The sequence below is a fragment of the Lonchura striata genome, chromosome 1 (genome assembly GCF_050655825.1).
Source record: "Lonchura striata isolate lonStrDom1 chromosome 1, ASM5065582v1, whole genome shotgun sequence".
Taxonomy (NCBI): domain Eukaryota; kingdom Metazoa; phylum Chordata; class Aves; order Passeriformes; family Estrildidae; genus Lonchura; species Lonchura striata.
In genome coordinates, this window is record NC_140703.1 from 64,147,984 (window position 1) to 64,175,362 (window position 27,379).

Here is a 27,379-nt window from a genome sequence, read left to right on the forward strand (position 1 = left end):
AACAGCTGTACTCTCTTCATGACCACTTGGAATTCCTTCTGTAGGAAGGTGGGCATTGATAAGCACAGAGTAACAGCATTCAAAACGAGCTCTTGAACTATAAGGTGCCCGATTCAATAAAATAACAGTGATTTTAAATGCTTAGAGTTCAAGTCTGCTGCCCTTCTGGGCCTAGAAACATCACTGGTTTACTGCCCAAGGCCAGGACTTCAGTGCCACTCAGCCTAAAAAAAAAAAACCGGCCCAAACCAAAAATGCAGTAATAAGCTGATATTAAACACAGTAAGAATGATAAGGATGTCCATACATACCTTCTGAAGGGTTACAGCCACTTAAGGATAACTTAGTATAAAAAAATCAGATCCATAGAGTGAACCACTGAGGTCTAAAATTAGTGCCTACAAAGAAATTTGTGAACTTCTGAAATCAAGATCATGGGTAATTTTGTCAGGCACAGTGAAATCAGCAGGATTCATTGTATAGCATGAGTTGGCTTTTGGCTTTATTTGTTGTTTATTTGGGTTTTCCTTTGTTGTTTTGATGAAGCTTTTTAAATGAAGCAACTTAGATGCTGTATCTAACATAAAAAGCTTGCAGTACTGGTGCTTCAAAATCCAAAGTTTGCTAGTGAAGAGGTACAAAAAAGTGATTTTTATTACATGTAGTTTAAATTTAGACAATAATAAAAAGCAAAATCCCACACAGCTTTCCCTTCCCCCTCTGAGGGAACCAATGTAATCTGAAGACACTGAAGAGTGGAATTATTTCCATTAAGCGTTATAAATATTTCTTGAACAGATTACACAGTACACATTACAACTTATATTAAAATATACCCAAATATAGAGATTTACTTCAAATTAGTTTTCCTAGTAACTCCTTTCTTCAAAGTCACTTATGTAGGCTTTGAAGATACGTCATTTTTGCACACTTGAAGTACTGGATACACTTGGTTAATTATACACAGCAAATGGCCAATTCATTCACAATCATGCAAATGCAGGAAGAGATTACCATGCCATTTGCTTCTCTATAATCCCAGGGAGTTAATGATTTAAGTGACATCATTCAGTGGCTCAGGTCAGACAATTTTCCTACCCCAAACAGTAAAATGGAAATATAAGCAGGCGGTGCTAGAATGGAGATTTCCTAGGCTGGAAAGGCAAGTCCGGAACGCCAGCTGGAATCCTTTGCACACTGCAGCGTTTCCTCTCTGTCTGAATACTTCAGCTGGATCCAGCATCCAGGTTTGTTAAATGCAAGTGAGTATTTTGCTTGACGTTTTTACAACAGTTCACTCTTGAGCACTGAAAACATTTGTTTTTACTGTGGCCTTTCACATTCTGTGATGGAAGAGACCACATAACACTTGCCTGGACCCACACAGTTATGTTGTAGCTGGAAAAAGAACCCCACAAACACCTTGACTTACGGCCTCATTTTTTCAGTTCTTAAAGGCTCCACATTTACTGGCTTTAGCAATAAATTCCTTTAGCAGGGGACCATCCATTTGCCAAAATGCTGTAGTTTGTGTCACTTCTGTCAAATGATTGACACAAAACTTAAAGCAGAATTCCTCTAAATCCTAAAGAGGGGGGAAAAACAAAAAGAAGAAATGTTATCTTTGCTTTCAATCACAAAAAAATATAATTGAGGCACAAATCCCTGTTTATATTTTATTTTTGCAGCGAATTGGACAAACACACCCAGTGGCTGTCAGTGTTTCCCCCCAACAGTCACTATGTAAATGCAACAGAAAATAATGGTTCTACCCACATATATCATTACATAAATGCAGTTACAAGGGGAAGTAACCAAAATTTGTTTCTCACTATACAGCAGCAGTCACAAAAAACAGCTGTTCTGAGCCATATATTATTTTCAGTTCTCACACTTGAAGAGTTTCAGCTGCATTCTCTGACAACTTTGAAACTCTCATGTAAATAGGAGATCTTGGGGTAATGATGTATAACCAAGACTATGGATAAAGAAAACTCAGCTCTTCCCTTTCACAGTATGAACAAATCTATTTGTAAGCTTGCTTGACTTCCTTCCTGCTTCTTGAAAGGCTTAGCTAGAGCCTTCAAGGTCCATGTCCCCCAGGCTCAGTGCAGGTGTATCCTGACTGGATAGATTGTACAGTAAAGATTAGGCAGAAGGTCTTTCTGTGCATTAGAAACAGACTCTGCTACAAAGTACTTCACAGGGCTGTCATTCAAATGCAGTACTGGAACACAGTGCAGCACAGCAATCCTTGCAGAAAGTGGGCTCTGGATATTTGAGTTTACTTGGAAGTGCCTCCCATGTAATAATTAAAAAACCCTCACAACCCTCATTGCACCCAGGTGATGTCAGACAGAGAGGATGCCTTAAAGAGCACAAAAAAAAAAAAAAAAAAAAAAAAAAAAGGCACAGTCCTTGTCAATGTAAGGTTCCCCACAGAACACTTCCCACTCAGATTATTTCCAACTCCTCCTTTGAGAAGGAAGTCTACTCTGTGGTGCAGATCTAAGCTGCTCTAAGGAGGATGCTGCAGCCCTGACAAAAGGGCAACTGCTCACATCGTTCTAATTTCTTTAGTAGATGTTTGTAGGACTCTGTATGTGACAACACACCCTTCCTTGGCTGCTCAGCAGACTGGGAACTGCAGGAAGGCATAACAAACTTGCAGAAACTCTAAGCCCCATGAGGTAGGAAAGACTGAATATTCATGTTTTCTCTTAAGGTCAATACTGTCACTAGAGCAACTGTGTGTGCCAATGCCAGTTCTTGACACAACAATAATATAAAAATACATCCTGGCCTAAAACCAGGCATTCTGAAGCTGCAGATCTTGACTTGTGTGGCATCTGTGCAACAAAGAAAGACAAGCTTATTAGAACTGAACACTGACAGTTGTGGTATTTTTTAATAATAGAATTAACTAGCATTTTAAAGAAAATTACATCATACACATTACAATATTTTGCACTGCTTTATTAAAAACTTCATATTCCAAGTCAATGCAACAGAAGCATACAATAAACAGAATTATTGTAGTATTAGTAACTCTGGAAAATAAAAAGTTTTGTATAAAAAGAAAGGCTAAGTTTCGTTTGCAGATGGATGAGCTCCCAGCAAACTGGACTTAATATAGACTTAGGTGAATAAAGGCACAAGGTACACCTAAGGATTATTTTAAAAGCTACAATGAGAAGTTAGCCCTGACCTAATTTGAGCCACTTCAGTCTGTCACCAAAAGAAATTGCAGGAGTCATGGAGGTATTTTAAATTATTGAAGCAGCTTTTTTTAAGTGTTGTCTTCCAGGCACACACCCCCCTGAATGGACTACACCAGCCAAGCAATTCCAAGCCCCCTGCCAGCATTGCAGCATGTAAACCCAACTTTTTGATAAAGCCCAACCCCTCAGCATCACCCATTCTCTCCTGGAAGCAGCATTGAAGCCTATGGTTCTAATTTGACTTAGCTAAGGAGGCACAGGTGAGGCAAAGTAACTGGATTTCTTACAGCCTTACAGGCAGAATCAATCACACACCAAAGACCCATCCTGCAAACCATCTTTGGGGGACAAAACATGGGAATCTTCCTATTTTTGAAGAACTTCTATGAAAGACATCACTATTCACAGTACATCAAAAGCCACAACACAGACACTAACACAGCCTTTGGGTAAGATCTATCAAACAAGCATCAAGGCTTCAAGGCTCTGAAATAAGTTAGGGCAGGCTGCATGCCAGCTGCTGGAAATTAAGCACAAGAAAAAGCAGTAAGTGGATTTACTGAGTACCAAAAAACTGCTTTATAAACATAAGTAGCAAGTTCAAAAACCAACCAATTGCAAAGTTGCCAACACAATGGACACAAACACAAACAGCCAAAGCAAGCCCAGGAATACTTCCTGATTAGTTCCTAAAGCAGCATGTTAGGGATCTACTAGTGAAGTCAGACATTCCACAGTGAGGAGGCTTCACTCCCCTCTTCATACAATGTACTCTGTCATCAACATTTATAAGGCCCATGAAATAGTTCCTAGCCTGACACTTCATTAGCATACTCTGAAAACTGGAAGTGTATCTGTACCTAACAAAACAAAAAAGCCAAAAAAACCCCACCCCACCAACCAAAAAAAACAAAAATCCCAAATGCACTCAAACACCAACCTACCACCATGTCATCACACACAACACACAGCCTTACAAATAAGTAACTTAAGGCTTAAAAGCCTGCTTTTCATTATGTTGCTTTTTCTTTCTGTTTACACTCTCCCCTTGTTTTTGAGTTAGTACTTCCATCCTCAGAAATATCTGCGTACTAGTTCACCTTCCCAGTACTGGTTTATAAGGAAAAACTAAAACTTAAAAAATGAGATACAAAAACTGTATTTGCCATGAGGTGCAAGCCCAAGATTCTCAAATTCTGAAAATGGCAAATAGTATTAAATGAAAGTAAGAGAGAGCTTATATGAAAATGTAACCAGCTGCTTTTCTCTGTAGTTTAAGTCAGGAAGCAGCCACCCATTTAAGAGATTGAACTTTAGAAGTTTACCTCTGCATCATATCTGACAGCAGCAGAGAGCAATGAAAATGCATTTTCCACAGTAATTCCTCTCTTGATAATGTGCTGACACAGTTTTTTCAGTCTGTTCTCACAGTATGAAGTAGCCAAATCCAAAAGTCCTGCAATTAAAACATCATCGTATCAGTCAGTTGTAAAATGACCTCTGCTCTTTCAACATCTGTTTCTGCTTCTGCAAAGCTATGTATCTCTATAATGTAAAAGCAGGTTACTATTCAGAAAATGCAGATTAAAAGCAAAGAAAGGCTTTTTACTATCTCGTTCTGTACTCCTGTTAATCTCTGTAAATATGAATGCCGTCCTACTGACTTGCATACCTAGTGGCAGGCACCACAACATGGATAATAATCTACTATTATCAAGAAATGCGCTTGAATTACAGCTTGCTGTAATTGCTCTGCTGTCCAAGTTTCCTCCCCATTAGATCTACTGAGATTCTTTGATAGTATGCCAAACAGTAACTGACTCAATTTAGTAAAATATGCAAATATTTTCACCCAGAGAAATAGCTTCTCTCCCAGCCTTGACCAAACTGCTCATAGTTTACTTCTAAATATACACCATTTTTGCGGTAGTTAAATTTGCTACAACAGCATTGTAAAGACAGCTTAATTAATCAGCAGTAAAGCACATTATATGCTAGACTAGAAGCCTGTATTTAGTCACTTATACTGCATGCCCTGCCCCAGTTTTTCTGGATGTTGCTTTCTGACCCATCAGCAGTACCTATTGCATCTTCAGGCGGGAGGTCAACACTGTCCGTGTACAAGTACTCAAGAAAGGCACGATACACAGGGTAGGAAAACTGGTCTATTTCTATCACCTCCTTCATATCCTCGTTCCAGTATGACTGGAACATGGTTCTGAAATGTTCACACCTAGGAGACAGAGACAGCCTCTGGAACACTATTATACACACACACATATAAGAATGTACATTACAATCCCCCTGAAACAGATATTTGGGGCACTCCGCAATACTCACAAATATTTTACCATGCCCCATCAGGGCCAGCAGTCCATATTTTGGTTCCTAACACTGTAGATTTCATTATGCATTTAAAAAAACCTCTTATTTTATCCATACTACAGAAACACCTGTGTATACACTGCAGTCAGACCAACTTAACAGAATTTATTATTCCAGGAAAAGCAGGCTCAGTGAAAAATTAATGTGGACCACCCCTTTTACAATCTCTTCATTTAAAGCTTAATGGATGCTACCTACTACAGGTTTAGGGGTCCCTCCTTCCCTCTTACTTTTTTTTTTTTTCCCCTTTGATGACATCCTAAGTTTGTTCTGTACAAATAAGAGCTATGAAACACAACCACTACCTGATTTTCAGAACAGCTTTGTGGACATGGATGTACTTTCCATCCACACGGAACTTCAGGTCTGAGGTTTCTGGGCTGTCAAACTCTTTCTTCAGAGACTCTGCTACTGTTAAAAAATCTTCATGCTCTACAGAAACAATTTCAAAACAAACAAAACAAGATGTTGAAAGTATCTTAAATGGAACATATACATCACTAACTAAAGCTTGAAACTCAACTAAGAGTATATCAAGAAAAACAGGTCTGTGTCAGGGATCCACTGGCTTAAGTAGCAAAATTGGAAGGACTAATTAATCCAATAGCATTTCCTGTTGGAAAGGGCTGCTCCACAACAGCTACAGGCAGCAGTGGTCAGCAGTTCCCATTCCATCCCATTGCACAAAGGTAGCACAGCACTAAGGGAAGTACCTGGAGAACTCTGTCTCGATGTGGGCCCTACCCATGACATTCCCAGCCTCTGGGCAGCTCAGTGCTTGTGATGGCTCAGCTCATCCCCCTGACCTGCACAGTGCTGCTAATGGGAGTCTGCAACACCCCTGAACTCCCTGGGGACATGGCCTGCAGCACTCCTGAGCCTAAAAAGAAAACAGGTCACCACATGGTCACCTTTCTGTGCTGGCAGATTGGATATAGCCTGCAGGCTGATGAGGTCTTTGCCAGGGCTCATTAACATGAATGATCACTGACACCAATTACTCAGTTTATGAGTCAGTTACAACAACACAGAATCTGCTGAAGGTACAACCAAGGACACAGAACCTCAGCTTCTCTGGAAGTAGATTAAAGCAGAGATACCACAGCTCTCTATTGAGGCCTGTGGCACTGGTCCCACAGAGGTCTCGTTCTGTGTCTCTAGAAATCATACAGGAATTGCAGCACAATTTATCTGAGGCTTTTGGTAAAGCAAGGCCTCTGAAGTTTTAGAAAACTTAATTTGACCCATTATTTTGATTCATCTTAAAAGTGTGTTTCAAAGCATGTGGCTTCTAAGAAGTGAAGCATGGAAAAGAAAAAGAAATGGATTTCTACTAAATGGGATGCAATCGGTCTTCTGTGTCCCACAGGACTGCATAGTGTTCATCTATATACAATCTGCACATCACTCTTCACCATTAGGAACATGAAATTATTTCATATTTAAGAAGAAATACTGCTGGAACAAACTTCTCAGAACTGGCAAGTCATGCCTACGCCACAGAAGACCTTGCACTCCTCTGACTTACACAAATCACCCACAGAAACTGCATCGCCTCTGGCCTAACTAAACCATGCTCCAATCCCTTTGCATTTGCTCATGTGATCTTTTTTGCTAGGTCATGAGCTTAGCTTAAGCTATGCAGATCAACTTTCACTCCAAATACTTTCAGTTCTGCAAATTTTTATTTCACCCCAGCCAATCCTGAGTGGCTGATTCACTTTTGGGCAGAGACATCATAACTAAGCAGAACAATAACCTTTATGCAGAATTAGCTCTCCCTAACAAAACGAAACAACACCCAAAAACCCAAACAAACAAACATAAGAAAAAAAGAGGTGTTTACTCCTGTGTGATTAAAACAGATAGGAAAGGAAGATATGTATATGGAAAATTGAGATTTAAAAATACCCACAGCATTAATTTTTTTTTTTTAATTTAAATATTCAGTTTAAAGATTGCCAGAGTATGTGGGGAAGAATCCCCAAAGACTAAGAGGCACTAAAGTGCAGGTAATAGAGGTCAAACACCTGGCTATACTCAGTCTGGAATACTTCATAAAAACAAGGGACTTGACACCAAGGAGAGATGTCATCTAAACAGCTCACACTATTAGCAAAAGGCAACAGACTGGACAACCATCAGACCTCCACAAGAATGGAGGCAAGAGAGAACAAGACCAGCACATATTGCAGAGGATTAGAGAATGGAGAAAGTGACAAATGAGATAAAAGCAGATTTAGATTTACTCAGGAGCAGACTGCTCAAAGTTAATCTTCTCTCTTTAGTAACTCTACTCAGTTCTCCCCTACAGGTGAGATGCTGCTACCTGGACCTTTACAAATGTGGTAACATGCTAAATGAGAAGTTATCACAGAGAAGCTGGGTTAGGATAAGCCAAATGCAACAGTAAAATCTGAGAGACTTAACTGGAGAGAGGCTACCTGGGATGTGATCCATCACTCCCCAAAAACAATTCCATACAGGGACTAACAAAATTAGGCTCTGTTGTCAATATGAAAACAGATTAGATGTCCTAAGACATCTTGAGAACTAAGGCAGCAGATGAAAGATGAAACATCCTTATTTTTCTGAACATGAAAACACCTTCATGTTTTCCAGGAAATGCAAGCTAAGCCCTTTACATCCTATTTGGATTCAAATAAGAATTAGCAGTATGTGGATCAATAAAAATTAAAAAAAAAAAAAAAAAAAAAGTTTGAGCTTATTTTTTGGACACAAAGACTGAATCCCACAGAGTAATCCAAGACAGTATATGAGAGTTCCAACAGAAAAAGCAATTATATAAGTCTTGTTTCATAGGGACTATTACTTACATATAATAGTTTCCATCTTTAAGGAAAGTCAAACTAAATAAACTTGAGACAAATCATCATACAAAATGAAAACTAAAAAATCTGTTACTTTCAAAACAAGAAAACATAGGGGAAAGCTTCACTCCTAGAAGGGCAAATACTAATGAGGGAAAAGCTACAGATGACACTTAAAAGCCAAAGTTGTTAGTTACCAAAACAACAAGCCTCAGGAGTAGTCTTCCAAGCAGAAATAGTTTTAAGAGGAATAAATCCCCAAAGTTTTGTTAAATGACTTAGGATTCCTTTCTGGACCTGAATTGGAGTTCAAACAACACAAATGTAAGAAATATACAATATTCATTGTGCAATGGTAAAACAGGGTTTGCTTTGGATGCACACCGGCAAACAATCTTTCTAACCCTACCCTGGACCCCCAGCTGCTGAAATAGACTGTTTCCTTCAGAAGGAAGAAACAACTAGCCACCGCGTTGCCAAGCTTCCCTCCTTAAAACAGGAGCCTGCCAGGGAAGCAGTATGCCATACTAATCATGAGGGGACACTGGGACTGTGGGAGCTGGAGCTCACCTACGGAGAGCAGGCGCCACATGACAGCGGGGGTGGCGAAGCAGGCGAACACATCGTCCGTGCAGGCGAAGTGGGTGAGGTGGGGGAAGGTGACGGACTGCCCCCGGCACTGGCCCCACATGTACACCTGGCCGCTCTGCGTCTTGGCCGCCGACGTGTGCGCCGAGTGGCAGGCGGCGATCTCCACAACCCTGCGGCGCGAGAAACAGGTGAGGCGCTCGCAGGTACGGAACCGAGGGACTTCCCAAAGGCCTCACCAAAATAACAGCCAAGCAAACTATGCAGCAGCATTCCTGTACTTGGGTTTTCGTCCTGCCAAAGTGTGATACTGCTTGAATGGGTATTAAAAAAATCCCACAATTACATTTTGAGATTGTTTGTAGATTTTATTGTAATTAGATATTGCTTTAACTATGTAATTCTTATCAATTGACTTTCCTCCTATTTTTTCATAACCATAGGAAAGGGGATTAAGAAAAAAGTTTTGTTTTTCCCCCTTAAAGCCAACACACATCAGAAACTTATTCTCAAGAAGAAATTTCTTCTACCTCCTTTCAATTTGATTTTTGTAGGTTGACAGATCTGACCCACTGCCTGTACTTTAGACTTCTTATTTTGCTGTTAAGCTTACTTTTCTCAGCACTGGAATTCAACATGAAACAGTGCTTCATTTGAGAGGAATGAATCCTTTAAGAGCTATGGTCGTTTTTAAACACAGTCTACACAGTCCTTTCACCCACCTCACAGTTTTTTAAAATACTAAAGCTGCTTATGCTCACTTATCTATTCTGTTCTCCCATTGTTCAGGCAATCCGCTAGATTCTTATCTGAAACATTTCAAGAACTCAGAAGGAACACAATTCTAATTAAAACACCACAAAGACATTGCCAGAGTTTCTGTGCATGTGACAAGCAAAACAGGGACGGTTCCCGTGTTCAAAATAAAAGCTATGCTTTCCTGTTTCTTCTCTGTGGTAAAAACACATCAGAGGATTTCATGCTTTTGTGCCAGATACACATCAACCAGGACAAACAAATATCTTTCCAAGGAATCAAATGTGTGTTCCTTTACAGGACAATGCCCGTGAAGATTTTTAGGCAACAAAAAAAAGTTTTAGAACAATGTTCACATTTTAAGTGCAAAAATTATTTCAAGACAAAACTCAAAGAATCTACATCACTTTTAGTATATGCACCAATCATTTCTGGCAGATAACAGTGTAAAACAACCAATCAGTTTTCTATCAACTTATGAACCTCTATGCAACATCTCTGTGAGACACAGAGTATTTATTTTAGGGACAACTTGCTTTTTATCACAGCTATCAAGCTAAACTACTTCCTTCTCCAAATCTTCTTTTCTTAGCAGAAAAGATTCTTCTTTTTGAAGACTATACTATACTTCAGCAGTACAGCAGAACATGTACTTCATATGGTACATTTACAGGGTAACATGTTAAACATGCATTTAACACCAAAATTCAGGAAGCTGACCTTCACAGCTGTTCTTCTGAGTTAACACAAAATAAAGTCTAAACATTTCTTACACACTGTATGTGCAATATTTTTCAAGACATCACCAAATGAAACCTCCTAAGTAACTGCTGCTAGCATTAAATATAAATGACAAAAGAATTACATAAACTAAAAGATCAGGAACAGCAGTAATGTGCTTCATTGGAAATGACAGCTGACCTGCTTTTAGCACTGTTTCCAAGGGAGCCAAGTCAAGCAAGATGAGTAAGTTCGAGTGACTTATCTCTCCCTTAGATCCCAAGCAGAAGTTCTATGGTATTTCCCCCCTCCTTCATCCATTGAACAAATGCCAGTTTTATTATAACCCCATGCTTGAGTTCACATTCAGTTCTAAATGCAATAGCTCCCCTTAGTTCACTCGTGAAATAAATCACTAACTAAACAAAGCTGATCTGCAAACATACACATTTCTCTTTCACTGCTTTTTATAGAATATTTTATTTTCCTTCACTAGTGTCAGTTCCTTCGCAGACAAACCAGCCCTACTTCAGTGGTTTTTATTGTGATAGTTCCTTTCTTCTTTCCCCACCCCCCATTTTTTAAGCTCTTAAACATTCTCAATACTGTGAAGCTTTTAATTTAATGCTAAGTGGGACAAACAAGAAAAAATAGCAATGACTTCCCAAATGGAGGAGAAAAACAAAGCAGAAGTGTTTCCTAGTTAAGAGCAGATTGCAAATTAAGACATCTATAGACCAGGACAAGGTACATTAATGTGTAGGTATCCACAAGGGCCCAGAGAATGAGACCAAGGCCCACATTTGTAGGTGAGCAGCAAAAGAGGTAGCCCCAAATATGAGGATGATGAAAGAGGATTGACAAGGGTTAACTTCATTCTTTTATGAGTCCAGGAAACTAAAAAACTACAAACTACTAACTGGTAATAAAAATGGGTACTGTCCTTAGCTCAAGCAAGCTTGCAAATTGAGTTGTTTTCATGGTGGACTATTTTAAACCTTTCAAAAATTGTTTTTCTTCACATGTCACTTCTTACAAAGGTGGTGTTTCCTTTTTTTTTTTTTTTTTAATGTAGACCCCAACTCATGGTTTGGCTTGTTGATTTCATAGCTCCAGTTTTAAGCAATGGAACCATATACAGAACAGCATAACACTTTTCATTATCTTTCAGTATCAGGTAAATGCAAAGTGTGTTTGTGTTCAATAACCATAACAGACAGCAAAAAGCTCATTGTAAACAGTAAATTGCCATCCTTTCCCACATTTTTAACATTAAAACAGGAAAACAATCCACCAAGCCCTACAAATGCATGCTTCCAGTGCTAGAGACAGCATAATACATGCTCAGACTTTATCAATCCAGAAAAAGCTTGAGCAAGATTACCTTTCTTTTTCCATCATGATCTGCACAGGGCTGAGCTGGTTACTTTTATTGCCAGTCCCCAGCTGCCCGTAAGTGTTAGCTCCCCAGGCATAGAGCAAGCCCTCATCTGTTAGTGCTAGAGTGTGTGCATAGCCACAGGCAATCTGTAAGTAAATGTATACAGCGTTACTCCTGAACCAAACACAGATGAAAAACAAAATATTGCGCACATTACCTTCACCTAGCTCTTGGTAAGTATCTCAGGCATTCTGCACTCAGCACCACAATGTGATACTTCTCACCATTTGCAGCTAACACAAGGTATGCTGGCTGTAGGTACTGCACAAGTCCCAGCTTCATTAATTTAATTGGCTGCTCCCAAGTAATTTACTGCACATTAGACAGTAGATGCTACCCGCTTTCTTTTCACATGAGGAACACTGAACTTCATCACATCTTGCAATGCTCTGAAGGTACTGGATTATTCTGAATACCATGTAATATGAGTACACTGTAATGAGGAGAGCTGCAGTTCAACAGCCAGCATACCTTCCCAAAAACCCAGGAAATCCCAAATTTTAGTTTGATAGTCTAGCTAGAAAAAAAAAAAAAAAACAAACAAAATCCAAATAAACCAAACTAAACCAAATCCCCAAACAATCAAACCCACCCCCACGTCTTCTTTTCTCTCCCCTTGCTTCTAAAGGACTAATTAGAACACTAGAATTAGAATACTGAGCACAAATTTGAATAGCTGATTCCCCTTGTCTTAGACTAGCACATTTCATTTAACTTTGTAACAAAATGCAATTTGTATCCCCATCATATTTTACTAGTAGTTACAGTAGCTAACTTTAAATCTTTCCAAGCAATTACCAAAGCAAGTATTTCACAGCTTACTTGCACGTTGTATAAGCAAAACATAATTCATTGTAGCTAAAAAAAATTCAGCATTGGAACTAATGAAATCTAGAAGCAGGTATAATACCGCAAGGAGAGGTTTCCAGCAGAAGCTAGCAGCAGGAATGCACTTTCACTTCCACGTTGGGCATACCTGGAGCACACAGACACTGTGCAGCGCTGCCACTCTGCACGGCGTCAGCTGGTTCCCGTTGTTCCCCAGGCCGAGCTGACCATTGCCATTGTAACCCCAGCCATAAACCTGAGTGCACAAGGAAAACAAAATTAAGTCACTCTTCACCAGGAGTACGGAGCACTTAAGACTTAGTATCAAGCACAAGCCAAGAAAAGTACTTATTGTTAAAAAATTGTGTGCTATTTGAAGAGCAATACAGAGAAAGTTGAAAGATATTAAGTAAACTGCAATGACTTACTGCACTCAACTTCTCCACCCCGCATTTACCTTTTAAAGAAGTTAAAAAACATGTCTTTGAAGTACTAGGAATTTTGCGATAAATTTACCCTACACCAAAATCTCTCCCATAGCATGAACACTTTGACTTTTATGCCATCCTTTCTCCTTATTACTTTCCCCTTTTTTTTTTTTGGGAACATTAAATTAGTTATTCTGCTGATCAGTTTAAATTGAAGTCCCCAGTTTATCTCTAATTGTTTTTTTAGTTTTGTTACATGATGACATATGTAAGTACAATGAAAACCTATCTCAGCTGCCAGTACTTTGCAGTCCTTCCATTCACAAGGACATACTACCCTCTGTTTGGTGAAATGAGGTTACAGTTCATACCTAAAAGCAAGATAGCACCATAAAGTTATGTCAAATGGAACAGTTGCACAATGGGAAGGCGATGTTCAAAAGAATGCTTTGGGTTTGTTGCTAGTAATTAAGCAATGTGTTTAAAAAACAGGATCAGCTAATGTATCCTTGCAGAAAAGTTAACTGTTTAATTGTGCATACTTTAAAGAAATAAGCTGAAACTAATATAATTAATTGAAAGAATTGAACATAATTTATGTTAAGTAATTGCAACATGAAGACAGATATGGTTAATACAACTGTTCAAATTCTTGCAGTTGCAGACTCAGTAAGAATTGTGTTTCAATACAGTCTTTGCCATAAGAAGCAATATTGAAAGACTGCATCTCCGGTTACTTGCAGTGTCTTGCTGCAGCTGGTTCACAGAAGTTATCAGGATAACTCTATCAATAACAGCCCTACCCTGAGCATTCCCTGCCAGCATTTCTCCATATTTAGACACTAACTTGGCAGAAGCAGGTTAACAGAGAATGAGGGAATGCAGCAGCAGCACTTACCTCACCATTGTTTACCACAGCCATGGAGGAGGTCTGGCCACAAGCGATGCCAACTACAATTTTACCCTGCAAGCAGTTGGAAACTCTGCGAGGAGTTGGCTGGTTGGCTGTAGATCCAGATCCAACTTGACCACAGTTATTGTAGCCCCAAGCATACAGCTGTCCATAAAAACAAACAAACAAAGCCACACAGTTTAAAGCTTAATGATAGCAATGATAGCAAATTGATAATCTTCCTGTAGACAGCACCAGATTGGTTAAACTACACTACTTAAACTGACATAACAGACATGTTCATTTTCAATAGAAGAAAATTATAAACAGCATTAGGACTCACTTAGCAAATAGGAATATAGCACTTTTTCTAGCTTATTACAAAAGAATGACAGCATCTGACTAAAACAGAAAACAAAAGGATTTAGTATTTCCATATTAAATACAAGTCAGACTGCAAGCAAAGAGCATAGTGATTGTCTTCATAATTTCATTATGTTGGGAAAAGGAATGCAAGCCACAACATCATTTGTTTCCCAAACACACTAACTCCCAGTTTAGAGCTATGTAGTTTTCTTCAAAGAACTCTAAACCAGGTTTATTGCTGGACACTCATCATACCTCTTCTACATCTTTAAAGAGCTGTGAAAGAGCAGGGTTTTATCAGTTCACATTTCACAGTATCTGAATTCTCTCATACAGTGGCATTAACAAAAAAAATCCACAATTTCTTGTCAGTTTAAAGTTTCTTATGGCAAACTAGCACTAATACAAGCAAAAATTCGAGTTCCTTTTATCTGAAAGTCAGGAAGACAGGGAATTTGTTTGGTATTAAAAAAACACTAACTGTGTGGTTTTGGTGCCTCCAAGTTTTATTACATGTATACATGCCCACAGCTTGGCATAAAACTGTTTCTGATGGTTTATTCTCTGGTGCTTCATCCAGTTCAAAAGTTTGCCCTCATGGAAAACCTCCCACAGACATGCTTGGCAGTACAAGCACACTGACAGGTACCCTTCATGAGAAGCTGACACATCCTGTGGTCCCAGAAGCAGCCTGTTTACTGCAACACCAAACTAAGTCATTAAAAATAATTAAAAACTAACACCTCCATCAGCACAAAAAAAAAGCTCCAACCCACCACAGACAAGAATAAGAGACCCTCCATCCACACAACTCATTTACAACGAATAACATGAACAAAATAAAGAATCCATCCTTTGCTTTTTGTTACTTCTAACTGCTAGATCTTTGATCCCTACTGAATATTTGAAGATACTTTAAAGTAATTTCAATAACAGCAAATATTTAGGTAGAGAATCTCAGAAGGTAGATCAAAACGCCAAAGGACGTGCCAGAGAAGCATGAATGTCTGCATTCCTTTAATTCTATCATTAAAATATTTCTTTTCTAAATTTGCACTGCATTAAAACTGCACTGAACCATGCCAACCAATTATGCCAGGTATTTCCACAAGTATTTCCAAATTCAGTGTCTCCCTGAGGCTTCAGGCTTATTAGGACACAAGGGGGCTGGCAGTCAAATCTTTCTATAACACTGCTTAACACATTTTGCTGCTTTCAGTGCACTCAGTTCTGGTAAAAGCCCAGAGTACAAACAGACCAAGTTACTGCAAGGTGCATTAACAAGCCACACAGGTGAGCCAGCTGCAAATACCAACTCCATGGTCAACACAAAGACATTTCCCTGCTTCCACTGAGATTTCAAGCATATCACATTTATGACAAGAAACAGCATGGCCTTCACAGGCAGCTACCACACAGCAGCTGGCACCTCTAGTGTAAGTAATGCATCAACGTCCTTTCCTTCCTGCATGCTCACCAGGTTATATAGTTTAACCAAGTCAAACATGACAGCACAAAATCTTTCCTAAGTGTAGGCTGTTCTTTCAGATAAAACACAGATCACTTAACCCAATCTCTTTCCTACCCTTAAAATACTTGGTATTTCTGTTGCACTATTATTCCATACTGGACCACAACACAGACATGCTCAGATTACCAGGATGAGAAGAGCTGTAGTTTCCCTTTTCATTGTTAAAAGGTTTTCAAATTAGAGTTCTTTTGTTAGTGCACGGCTGAAACCAGATTTTCCACTGTGCATACATTGGTCAAATCTGCATAACTGGAAACTAATTGCATGTGTTTCCCATGACATGTAGCCTGAAGCCACACAAACAGCATGAAGCAGACTTGGATATAAACCAAGTGCTCTTTCATTAGCTAGTTACACAACAAGGTATTCAGAAGTGTGCAGAGCAACATTCTTGTGCAGTACCAGTGTGGAAATGCAAAACATTTCTACAAGAAAAGGACTAAATTCTAACCCAGTAAATTCAAATTCAACACACACTCTAACTAACAGAACTGCAAGCAAATAGATTACATTTTGCACCGCACCTCTAAGTGGTACATCTTTTTTGTCTCACCTTTGTGAGAGACACAAAAGTTTACTAAGTTGCATTTCCCTTGGTTTTGGGGTTGCTATTTTTTTGGCAGAGGGGTTAGTAATTTGATTTCTGGGGGGTCTTTCTACAGGTTCTTCTTGTTTGTTTTTGTTTGGTTTTTTGTTTGTTTTTTTTTTGTTGTTGCTTTCAAGTCTGCTCTGAAAACAAGGACACCCTATTTTGAGACAGCAAAAGAAAAGGTTGTATTTGTAATTACACTGTAGAAACAGACAGAAGTTCAAACTGCAAGGTCACCTCCACTATTCGCTTCAACAAGGAGATTAAGAGATTTGAACAGGTTTCAACTTACATCCCCATCCAATGAGAGCGCCATGGAATGATGAGAGCCACAGGCTACTTCCACCACTTTCTTTATTAACAGATTTGTGCAAACTTGAACAGGAGTAATGCCCTGATTGGTTGTGCCATTTCCAAGTTGGCTGTAACCATTATGTCCCCAAGCATACACTTCACCATCTGCAAAAATATTTGTGATAAAAACCATTAAAAATTCCAGGGAGGTTAAGACAGAATTTCAAGAAATTAGCAAACACCAATGAGAAATTGAAAGAATATTAACAAAAACTGAAACTATTGCAAGACTCATCTGTATGCTAGAAAATTATATACTTTGTTTTATATTCAAATGTCATAGCATATCCTCTAGATTGTGGAAATACCTGGAAGCGCACAGGTAAAACAAAGTACATCATAAGTGACAGAGTAAAACACTACAACCTCAACACAGTGGAAATGGAAACTTTAGCAATTACAAAATCCATTTACTTCCACTTAAGACCAACAAGAACCTCTTAGTGTACATTAGTTAGTTAACAAGTTAATACAATTACACCATAATCCATTCCTGTTAAATGCGAGTTTAACTTAAAATTTCTAACTTATGTTTCTATACTAAATGTTAATTTTCTACCTTCAGTACAAAGAACAACATGGGGTCCACTTCCATAACTGAGACTGGAGATCTTCTTTCCACATAAGGCTTCTAATTTCTTTGGTACTATTGTGCTCTGATTATCTCCAGTTCCCAAACAATTACTGCAATTCAGTCCAAAAACAAATACCTGAAAAAAAAAAGAACACTCACTTCAAATGTTTTATACTCAGGTATGCACAGATGGGCCATATCCAGGTCTTCATTAACTGGGGACAGAGTTTCACCTTGGACCTCCAGGGGCCAGAGACATCCCACATGGAAATTAACAACCTCAAGAGTCTGCACAAGGGCACTTTGGATATTAACTGATGAGTGAATTATTCAGATTCATACAGTCTTGGAAGTTAGGCTTTTTATTTTCAGAAGCTTCACCATAAAAAATCTGAAACTGTGGGAAGTGGAAGCAGTGGAACTGCTTCTTTTAAAAGCAGACTCTAAATAGCAAATAAAGCATAAGCACGTAAAGAGCTATACCATGGGCGACTCATCCTACAGGCACTATTGACAGGACTCTGGGAAAAAAAATTCCTTCTCTACCCAGTCTTACAAGAAACCTTCCCATTAACACATCCCAGAATACCTGCCTCATTTTCTTTCAGCAGCACTATGCTAACTCACGTGTTTCTGAATCATTAAAATCTACAGATAATCTTTCATGGTATTTTTCACTTAGCAAGCCATAACCTCACTTTCTATCTTCATACCTGTATGCGCTTAACTTCGAGCTACCACACCTTCTTTTAAATTCTGCCAGTCTTCAAAAGTGTATATAATCCACCCTGGCCTTTGTCACGCAAATTTTTTCTAAATAGTCCATTTATATTGTCCCCACACAAAACTTAAAAAAAAAAAAAAACAAAATCCAAACGTTATATCCACCATGTTTTGGAAAACACAAATCTCACATAATGCTTTTGAGAAGTTATTAACATATAGTTAATTGTGGAGCAGCTGCCCAACTCGATGCCAGCTCACCTCATCACTGTGTGTGATGTAAATGGCTTCATTGGCCGATGTTCCAAACACACACGCTTTCCGAATGGAAGCAATTTCTTGGGGGGAAAGTAAGGTAAATATTGGCCACTTGCCTACATCCACCATGATGCTGCTGTGTGTCATGACGCCTCTATAAGCAAGAGTACATTGCTGTAACAAAAAAAAAAAAACATGACAAAAAGCTTATTAAAAAGAGTATTTTGTGCATTCATTAACAGACAGTAAGGTAAATTCCTTTATGTGAAGAAAAAAGACACATAGCTCTGAAAGGAAATATTGTGTTCTGTATGAAATATGTAATTGTATTTCCATGTATCTAGGTGAACAAAAAGCTAGTCACTGGCAAAACAGATTATTTTTCCTAACAGGGTATTTAAGTAAACTATATCCAATACAGCTGAACATATGCTCTTTAACAAGCAAACTTATTAAAAATCTGTGATCTAACAAATATCCACTGGTGGCAGAGTGGAATTCTGAGGGAATTTTTAAAGGGGATTTCAGCTGCAATTCTAATTTATAAAATTTTCGCTTGTGAATTTTTTGGTAATCTTGCAAGTTACAAATGTCATGTAAGCAAGCAGTTGATATATATGTGAAACATGCAAATAAAAATAAGGCTGGAGCTGTTGTGAACATGACCCAAATCTGCCATCTCTTGTGTAATCAAAAGCTGTTATGGTCAAAAAATATTTGTGAGAGCAGGAAAGCACGAGCTTGTGTAATTAGGCAGTGAAACACATCAAAGAACAGCAATTAAGTGAAATTGCCATAATCTGTTAGTTAGAAACCAGGTGGATCACATTAACAGCTGGAAACATGACAGGGTATAGAGGTGTTTGCCAATGTACACAAATGTACAGAACCCATTATTCTCCAGTGCTCCCTCTTCCCAGTTTTCTCAACACGACTGCAGCAGCTCAGAAGCAAAGCTGACAGCACAAACACCCAGAGCTTATCCAGGCATTCAACCCTGCACATAACATCACTCACACCCTGAAGGGACTCTGCCGCTTACACTCTATGATCCATGCCCAGGGCTATCAGCAACTTCTGTGAAATCTGGAGAGCATTAGGTGAAGAATTCCACAGAACGACAGTGACAAGACAAATCATTATAAAACACTAAAAACCAAGAAGGCAGGGAATCATTCCATGGGTAGAATTGCAGTCCCTACCCACATGCCATCCTCCTATCAATGCTTAGTTCTTTTCATTTGTTTGCTTCAATACAACCTAATCCCCCTATTTTTTGCTGTGCTGCTTTCAAGTCAGGCTATCTCTTGATGATGCCCAGGTACCAGAGATGGGTAACAGTGAGAACACAAGACAGCCTCTCTGCTCTTCTTCTGATGCTTGGTTCTCCAAACTGCTGACAACCAAGACTTGGCCTCAGAAAGCCATTTAACAACAGCAGTCAACTGTTACTCAGTGCAGATGCTTCTTGGCAGAAGGGAGTTTAAAAAAAGTAGCAATAATAACAATAAAAAGCAAAGTTTGAGAAACACTGAGATCACTGTGGAATTATGTCCATAAAAAAAATCCTAACACAAAACCCAGGCAGGGTTGCTGCCTTATCAGATTTCATAACTTTGAGCCAATAAACCCAGCTCTGTTTACAGGGACCTCTCTTACTAGGAGCCTGACTTAACTTTCCATTTCTCATTTGAAGCAGATCTTGAAAACACCTGCAATCTCCAGACAGCAAATTCATAATAGATTTATTTGTAGAACAGCTTTTTTTTTTCTTTTTTAAGTCTACCTGATGCCAAGGCATAGCAGATTCTACACACCTAAACAGGTTTGGATGCATTTAAGCCTTCTTAATTTCTAGTCCAGTTACAAGCACAGGCTAGTTAGCTGCTAAGATTTGTCACCTCACCTTGGCAAATCTTTTAACATATGACACTATCAATCAATTAAAACAAGGCAGCAATTACTTGTTCTTTTGAGCAAACCAAGGAAGTGTCCCTTCTGACTTCACCTATTTAACTTGCCTCATATAATATACAACTGCCAAAGAATAAACGTGTCAACCTGGATATTAAGAAAACTATTTTCTTCACTGTAGTAATTTTCAACAAAAGCTGTGAAGACAAGGAAGACAAATTGTTATTTTGCTAGAGAATATCCTAGCCAATTGACAAGTTCTATAGCACCCAGAGAACCTATTCTACTCCAAAAGTAAACAAGTGTAATATGCCCTGCCTTTTCTCTCCCTTCCCGATCTGTACACTAGGTCTCTAATCCATTTGACTTCTTTTCTGCTCTTTATGACTCAGTTAATCACTGCTCTTTTAAAAAACCTTTCCAAGCACTTACAAAGCTTATGCAAGTGATGCTGCACTTCCCACACCTCACAGCTCAACCTGACATCTTGTCAGACAAATACTGATAGATAAAAGTTTTCAAGCACACGAGACTTCCCAAAATGGAGATATGAGCAATTAACTCAATCCACAAGTGAAGGTCCTTACAATTGTTAACAGGTGTTAGCATTGCTTTACCCAAAAACACATTGTGTATTTTCAGCCATTTCAGCTGTTACTACAATTCTACAGTTATTTCAGGGGTTTTCCTCAAAAGGTTCTTAAGGACAACTTCATCTGCCACAGGTAAGTTTGTTTCTTTAATAAATCTCAATCTTAAACTCTATCCAGGATTTGGCAACCAATGAAGGTACATAAAAATCCTTAAACCAAACAACAAAAAACGCTCTCTTGTCTTTTATGCAATATGTACTGTTTCTCCTCAAAGACACACTTTTCCCTACTCTTGAAATATTAACTACTGTGCTTAGATTCTGCTATTTGCTGGAGTACCTACCATCACTGGCTTTCAACATTTCTATGGCAGCAACAGCAGCTGTTTTCCTTTATCCTCTTGTTTAAGAGAGAGAAATTACACACAAACCTAAAAGTTCCGGGCCTTATACACTGACTACTGTTTCTTAACTGTAACTGTGCATAGAAAGCACAATTCAACTCATTCAACTATAAAGTTGATTTATTCATTTTCCACAGCAAATAAATGTTCCACCTAGGTAGAAGCACTACCTTTTTCTCTCTAAAAATAGATTCCTTAACAACCCCAGCCAATTTCCTAGTTGTCCAATAAAAGTTCTGGCAGCCACAGGAAAGTAAAAATAAAAGTCTACAGTGAGAAAAAAAAGTATTAGTGAAATCTATTTTTAAATGTAGGACTGTAAATGAAGGTTTCAGCAAAGTAACTCAGTGTTACCAAAACTGAAACCAAATTGATTCTAGGATCATGTAAGACACACTGCACACTTCCCAAAAGAGCAGATGCTCTGTGGTACTGCGACTGACCTGTCACACCAACCACACTCACATTTCATCCCTGCGCAACATTTGCCTGAATCTGAGGGAGACAGGCTTGTGGAAAGTTTCTTCTGGGCAAATCCTTGCCACAGAAGGCTGATGATCCAAGAGACTCCAGACATGGCACTGCAAGCAGTAGCACAAAGAGACCCAGTGTCCTTCATTCACCCTTCCTGCAGTGTGTCAGTCCCACACCTAAGGTTATTTACTTTACCTGATAGGACCCTGCTACATCATATACTGCAAAAGAGCTGCACCTCAGCTGAGAAGTTTGTAAGAGCAAATGTACCAGATGGAGCCCCAAGCAGTCAAGGTATTTCAATCTGCATGCTAATAGCTCTCTCAATATATTAACTTCAAGCCGTTGCTCAGACTCTGTGTGCAACAAGACAGCAGTGGCTCAGGAGTATCTGTCATACCTCAACATACAGCTCTTAAGTTAACTGCAATTAAACACCTTATGAGTATAAAACCCCTGAGCTTAAACTGGTTGCTCAAGCTGCTTTTAGAAACACTGCATGCCACCTCTCAACTGTTAATTTCTGCAGCATGATGCAGAGATAAACAATTCTACAACACAAAGCTTTATTTCTGCTGCAAAATGAACCGGCAGAGGGAGTTTACATCAACACCTCATGGCTATGCCATCACCAAAATGATCCAACAACCTCAGTATCCAAACTCAGAACAGAAACAGAGATCACTCCTTGAATTTCACTTAGGCTAAAAATAGGCAGGAAAAGGCAACTTTTAAAAGAAAGGAAACTGAACTGGCCACATATTGTGATGAAAAAGAAACTGACCTCGGTGTAGGCACAACATTAGGGGAAAAACATCTGCATCTGCTCACAATTTTAAAAAGCCACACGCTTTTGGAGACACAAGCCCCTCAAAAATGTTGTGTTAATCTGCTGCCTACACATTCACCTCCTCGGTAATTTGCTTACTAAATAAACAGCCTGCAAACCGATTCACAGTGGCACATGAAAGACAAACATGAATCCCTGCCTTAAAAAAAAAAAAAGTCAGCGTTTACAAAATGCTTTGTTAAAATTATTTTAGATACTGCTCTAGAGTTTATAGTTCAGCTAAATAAATCCACGCTGGATAGAACAATAGCCTAACACAACATCCTACCAGGGAAATAGTACCAATTGTTCTCGCAACAACAAAAAAAAAAACCCTACAGTTAACTCCTCAAAGATTATCCCCCTATTTGCAAAGGCTGCTGATACACAATCACATGCTTGTTTATTTCACTCCCTCCTTAGGCTCCAATGTTGCACTTTATTCCAGCTAGGCAGACCTACTCCCGCACAGAAAAACTGCAAACTCAGGCCTTCATTTCTCCTAATTATCTTTGGGAATTAGGAACAGCAGTGAGAACACAAAAGCTGGGATATCTGGCTCTAGAACAACACAGAGTGACTGGCACACTTAAATCACACTTTTTGATTTCAAGTTTTGGCATAGAGAAGAAATACAGAAACCATATACCATCATTACGTTAACAATACTATTGATATTAAGTAGATGTACGAACCAAGGGATGTTACTGAGGCATTCTCCCTGCCAATGAAGAGACTGCACTCCTTGGACCTTAAGAAAGCAAAATGTCTATGGCAAAACTCGTGTGTTCCAAGCCTCTACAAAATTTATTTTCAGATGCCTTTAATGAACCATAAAAGGAAGGAAAGAACTGCTGATCCAAGGTCTAACAACCAGACCCCCTTTTTGCTTTGAGCAACCCCCTGAGAAAGACAAGCAAGTAAAAAGCACAATCATGAACGTGAACGCTACTGAACATGACTGGTTTAGCCACAGGAAACCACCCATATGAGGATGACAGTCATCCACCCACCATAACAAACCTCCAATTACAAAACTGTAATTACAACCACAACTTCGCATTTTCTTTTTTTTTTTTCCCCTTACACTAAACCATTAGTGCAACTTATCAAATCCATTCACTGAGAACGTCTTCTAAAGCAATGCCTGCTTTCCAATCTGACCATTAGAGAGAGAGAGATAAGCATTCATGGGGAAACATTCATACTAAGGCACTAAAGAATGAATGCATCTTCCAGTTTCTAAAGTTTTTCCTAAAATATTCTGAGTTCCAAACACATTTCAATTTATGATGCTTTTGTACCCTTTTTTCTTAATCCCACCCCTTGTCGGAACAACTAAAGCCCATTTTACCTTCCGTCAGTGAAGGACAGCAGAAACGGGTCACTTGAACTTTCTAAATCAGAACCCTGCAAGCTCCTTACAAAATAGGTAAATATTCCTTTAGTGGTAAATTAAAATAATTTTCTAAATTGGAACTCTGCAAGTTCCTTTAAAAAAACAAAACAAATACTCCTTTAGATTAGAAGAGCGTTAAAAAGCCGCACAATCGCTGTTAAGTGTTCATAGAAAGCCGGGCGAGGAAAAACAAAAAGCGTTGAGTTTTTCCTGCCCCCTTTTATTTTCCCGACCAGCCGGGTACCTCAGTCAGGCTCCAGGAAGCCGGCGACAAAAGGGAAGGATAAACCGCAACACCACGAACCAGGAAAATAAAAACGAAAAAACCAGTAAGAACACACAGCGTTAAGTAGGTGCAGTGGGAGCCTTCCAGAGGGCTGTGGGGGAAATTGGCTGGCGGCGAGCCAGAGCGCGGGTGAGGGTCCCGCCCCGGCCCTGCCGCGGCGACGAGGACCCTCTCCCTCCCTCTCTGCTCTCGCCGCCCCCGCGGCGCCCCGAGGGCCGGCCGGGGCGGCGCCGCTCACCCGGTGCCCGCGGCCGCTCCCGCCGGGCTCCCCGCGCGCCGCCCGCGCCCGCCCGCCGCCGCCGCCGCGCGCGCCGCCCCGCGCGGCCGTCGGGGCCGCGCGCGCCGCACGTGACCGCGGAGGGAGGGGAGCGGGGCCGGCGGAGTGGCGCCGCATCACGTGAGTCGCCGGAGGGACGCGCGAGCGCGGGTTGGAGGGCGGGGGGAGCGCCCCCCCTCCCTCTTGACCGTTCGCGCGCGCTCCGTCACGTGGGCGGCTCCTCGCTCCCCATTGGGCGCCGCGGGCGCGCCGGGCGCGTGACGCGTCCCCCTCTCCGCTCTTCCCCCGGGCCGGGGCGGGAGCGGCCCCGGCGGCGTCCGGAGCCGCACCTCCGGCCGAACGCCACCGCGACAGCCGGGCCCTCGCTCTGAGTGCCACGGCCAGCCTTTCCTTGCGCGCCTCCAGCACCGGTGACTCCACCACCTCCCGGGGCAGCCCGTTCCAGTGCCCAATCACAGCCTGAGGCTTTCTCCTGCCGTCCCGCCGCTAAATTACGTGGAGAAGAGGCCGATCCCCACCTGGCTCCACCCTCCCGCCAGGGAGCCGCAGGGATCGCTGAGGTTCTCCCCGTAGCCGTCTTTCCTGCAGGCTGAACGATGCCCTCAGCCCTAATCTCCCTCAGACGCTCTTGGTAAGACTTTGCTCCAAAGCCTTCCCCGGCTCTCTGGAGCCGCTCCAGCGCCTCAGGGCCCTTCCCGAGCTGATGGCACGGCCAGCCCCCATCCTCAGCGGCGCGGGGCCGGGCAGAGGCGGCGCAGCCCAGGCTCCTGCCCTGGGGCGGCGCAGAGAGCCCGCCCGCGCCAGGGTCGCTGCCGGCTCTGCTGCAAGCTGGTGCCAGTAAGGCCTGAGTCCAGATGGATCCCAGAGACAAGGCTAAGGCTCTTCTGACGCAGTCAGTCAGCGACTTCCCTTCACTCAAAAGTATTTAGGCAGCCTATAAACCCCTGGTAGATTTTAGCATTGGCACAATCTTGTCCCTTCACTGTTCCATTGCAATACCTGCAGATGAAGTAGGAAGGATCCAGGAAAGGGAAGACTGGAAACCAGTATTCCCAGGAGAAGTCTTTTGTTAACACAAAGTTGTTACCAAGAAATAGCTTCCTTCTTTCACAAAATTTACTTTTTTTTTTTTTTTTTTTTCCTGACAGTGGGTGAAAAAGCAGCTGGGGGTTGCAGAGAGTGGAGAGCTGATGGATCTGAAACATAAAGCAGTAAGGTCAAGCCCACTGGAGGCATCAATCTCTTTTTGAGAGTGGTCAATTTAAGAAAAAGCTAAATTCAAAGAAGAAATTAGTAACCCAGGGATCAAATGTGGATGGGTTGCTCTGAGAAGGAATCAATGATGCTGAAGAAATTCTGCTCTGGAATACGAGGCAAGGAAAGCACAGTGGTAGGTCCAGGGTAGAAAGAGAATTTTCCTGCCAAATTGCTGCTTGCTGCGCTGCCAGCATCAGGAAAGTACTGCTGAATACATTGTGGGAATTCTGGAGCAACAGAAAAAAATGCATAAATAAGATACATGGAAAAGTATCATCATTGCCTCCATGGGAGACCCAAAAGAGCCAGAAAGGGAACATACACAACATTTGTTTTCAGGTAGTGTTTGTGGCTTCACAAAGGAGTTGTCTGTCAAGAACAGCTGCCTTTCCTCACATTGCTGGGAAATGGTGCAAAGGTGGAGCTGCATAAACAAAATTGTGATTTTAGTTCTGCAGGACAGCCCTGCTTAGTTTCTGTATACAGAAACCTGGTTGTTTTAACAAGCACCAGAACACAAGCTCCAAGTCAGGGTTTTTTTAATTCACATGGGTTTATTTTTCTTCTTATTAGTTATCACTAATTTTATCTGCAATAAGTCCTTAAACAGTAGTTGCAGACAGTTTATATTGTGTCTGAGCTTTATGAGCAGCTGAAACAGCTACAGAAGTGCTCTGTGTGGAGCAAAAATAATTTTATTATCTTGCAAATAACTAGTTTCAGTTCTTTTTCTCTTCATGTGGCTTTCTGTAAAAGCCAGCAATAACAAAAAGCAACCTTCCTCTACCATTTTTTTTTTCTACGAGGAAAAGGGTTATGAAACCTGATATCCATCTTGGAAAAGTTATGACCGACTGGAAGTGTTATGAAAGCATTAAATAGGCCAACCAGGCAAAGCAATGCTATTCAGAGAGAAGTTTTGTAGAACAAAAGGAATTGTTTCCCAAGACACCACACAGATAATGTGTGCTGCTGGCCTTGGTGGGTCAGCTCAGGTGCTGATGCCTCTCTCTTACACCAACAGCCTCAGTTTGCATCTCTTGATAGCAGTAGCAGGTGACTGTGAAGGGCTTTCCTCAAGTGACCAAAGTGGGGACACTAGAAATTCAAAATGGAGAATAGCTTGGCATGGAATTATACCCCAAACCCTAATACATCCTGATTCTGTAATTTCATCCCTAATGATGTGTTGTCAAAACCAGAGATCACAGAGGTGTGCATAGTCATAGATAAACTCAAGTCTACAGGAATTTATGATCTTGTTAATTGTGGATTTAAATGCTTGTTCTGTTTCTGCGGCTCTGTAAGTAACCACAAACAGTGAAGAGTTGTGACAGCAACTGTCAGTGACCTGTTAAAGGATATTAAAGGAAGAAAATTCTTCAAAGTGTTTCTTGTTTTTCTCCTCATTAAGCATCATATTTTTCCATCAGTAGGCTAACTGTTTTTACTTGAACTGTGG

At 40.5% G+C, this 27,379-nt stretch overlaps 1 protein-coding gene and 1 long non-coding RNA gene across 6 annotated transcripts; one reads left to right on the forward strand and one right to left on the reverse strand.

Annotated features, from left to right (window-relative positions):
- Positions 1–628: 628 nt before the first annotated feature.
- Positions 629–25,421, reverse strand: RCBTB1 (RCC1 and BTB domain containing protein 1). Of its 5 annotated transcripts, none has more exons than XM_021528406.4 (12): positions 25,179–25,421; positions 18,489–18,659; positions 17,490–17,640; positions 16,869–17,035; positions 14,097–14,255; positions 12,919–13,026; positions 11,886–12,028; positions 9,008–9,198; positions 5,912–6,038; positions 5,303–5,454; positions 4,547–4,677; positions 629–1,585 (listed from the first exon to the last, which is right to left on the reverse strand). In XM_021528406.4, exons 2-12 carry the CDS (start codon positions 18,630–18,632, stop codon positions 1,445–1,447), a joined length of 1,614 nt encoding a protein of 537 aa, XP_021384081.1. In that variant the 5' UTR covers positions 18,633–18,659; positions 25,179–25,421; the 3' UTR covers positions 629–1,444. The 5 variants fall into 5 exon arrangements, with proteins under 5 accessions (XP_021384081.1, XP_021384082.1, XP_021384080.1 ...); XM_021528407.3 differs by lacking the exon at positions 25,179–25,421 and adding an exon at positions 24,990–25,127; XM_021528405.3 differs by lacking the exon at positions 25,179–25,421 and adding an exon at positions 24,622–24,647.
- Positions 25,154–27,167, forward strand: LOC146768700 (uncharacterized). Its single transcript, XR_014954786.1, has 2 exons — positions 25,154–25,291; positions 25,809–27,167. It is a non-coding gene; the product is annotated as an uncharacterized LOC146768700 (long non-coding RNA).
- Positions 27,168–27,379: the final 212 nt, after the last annotated feature.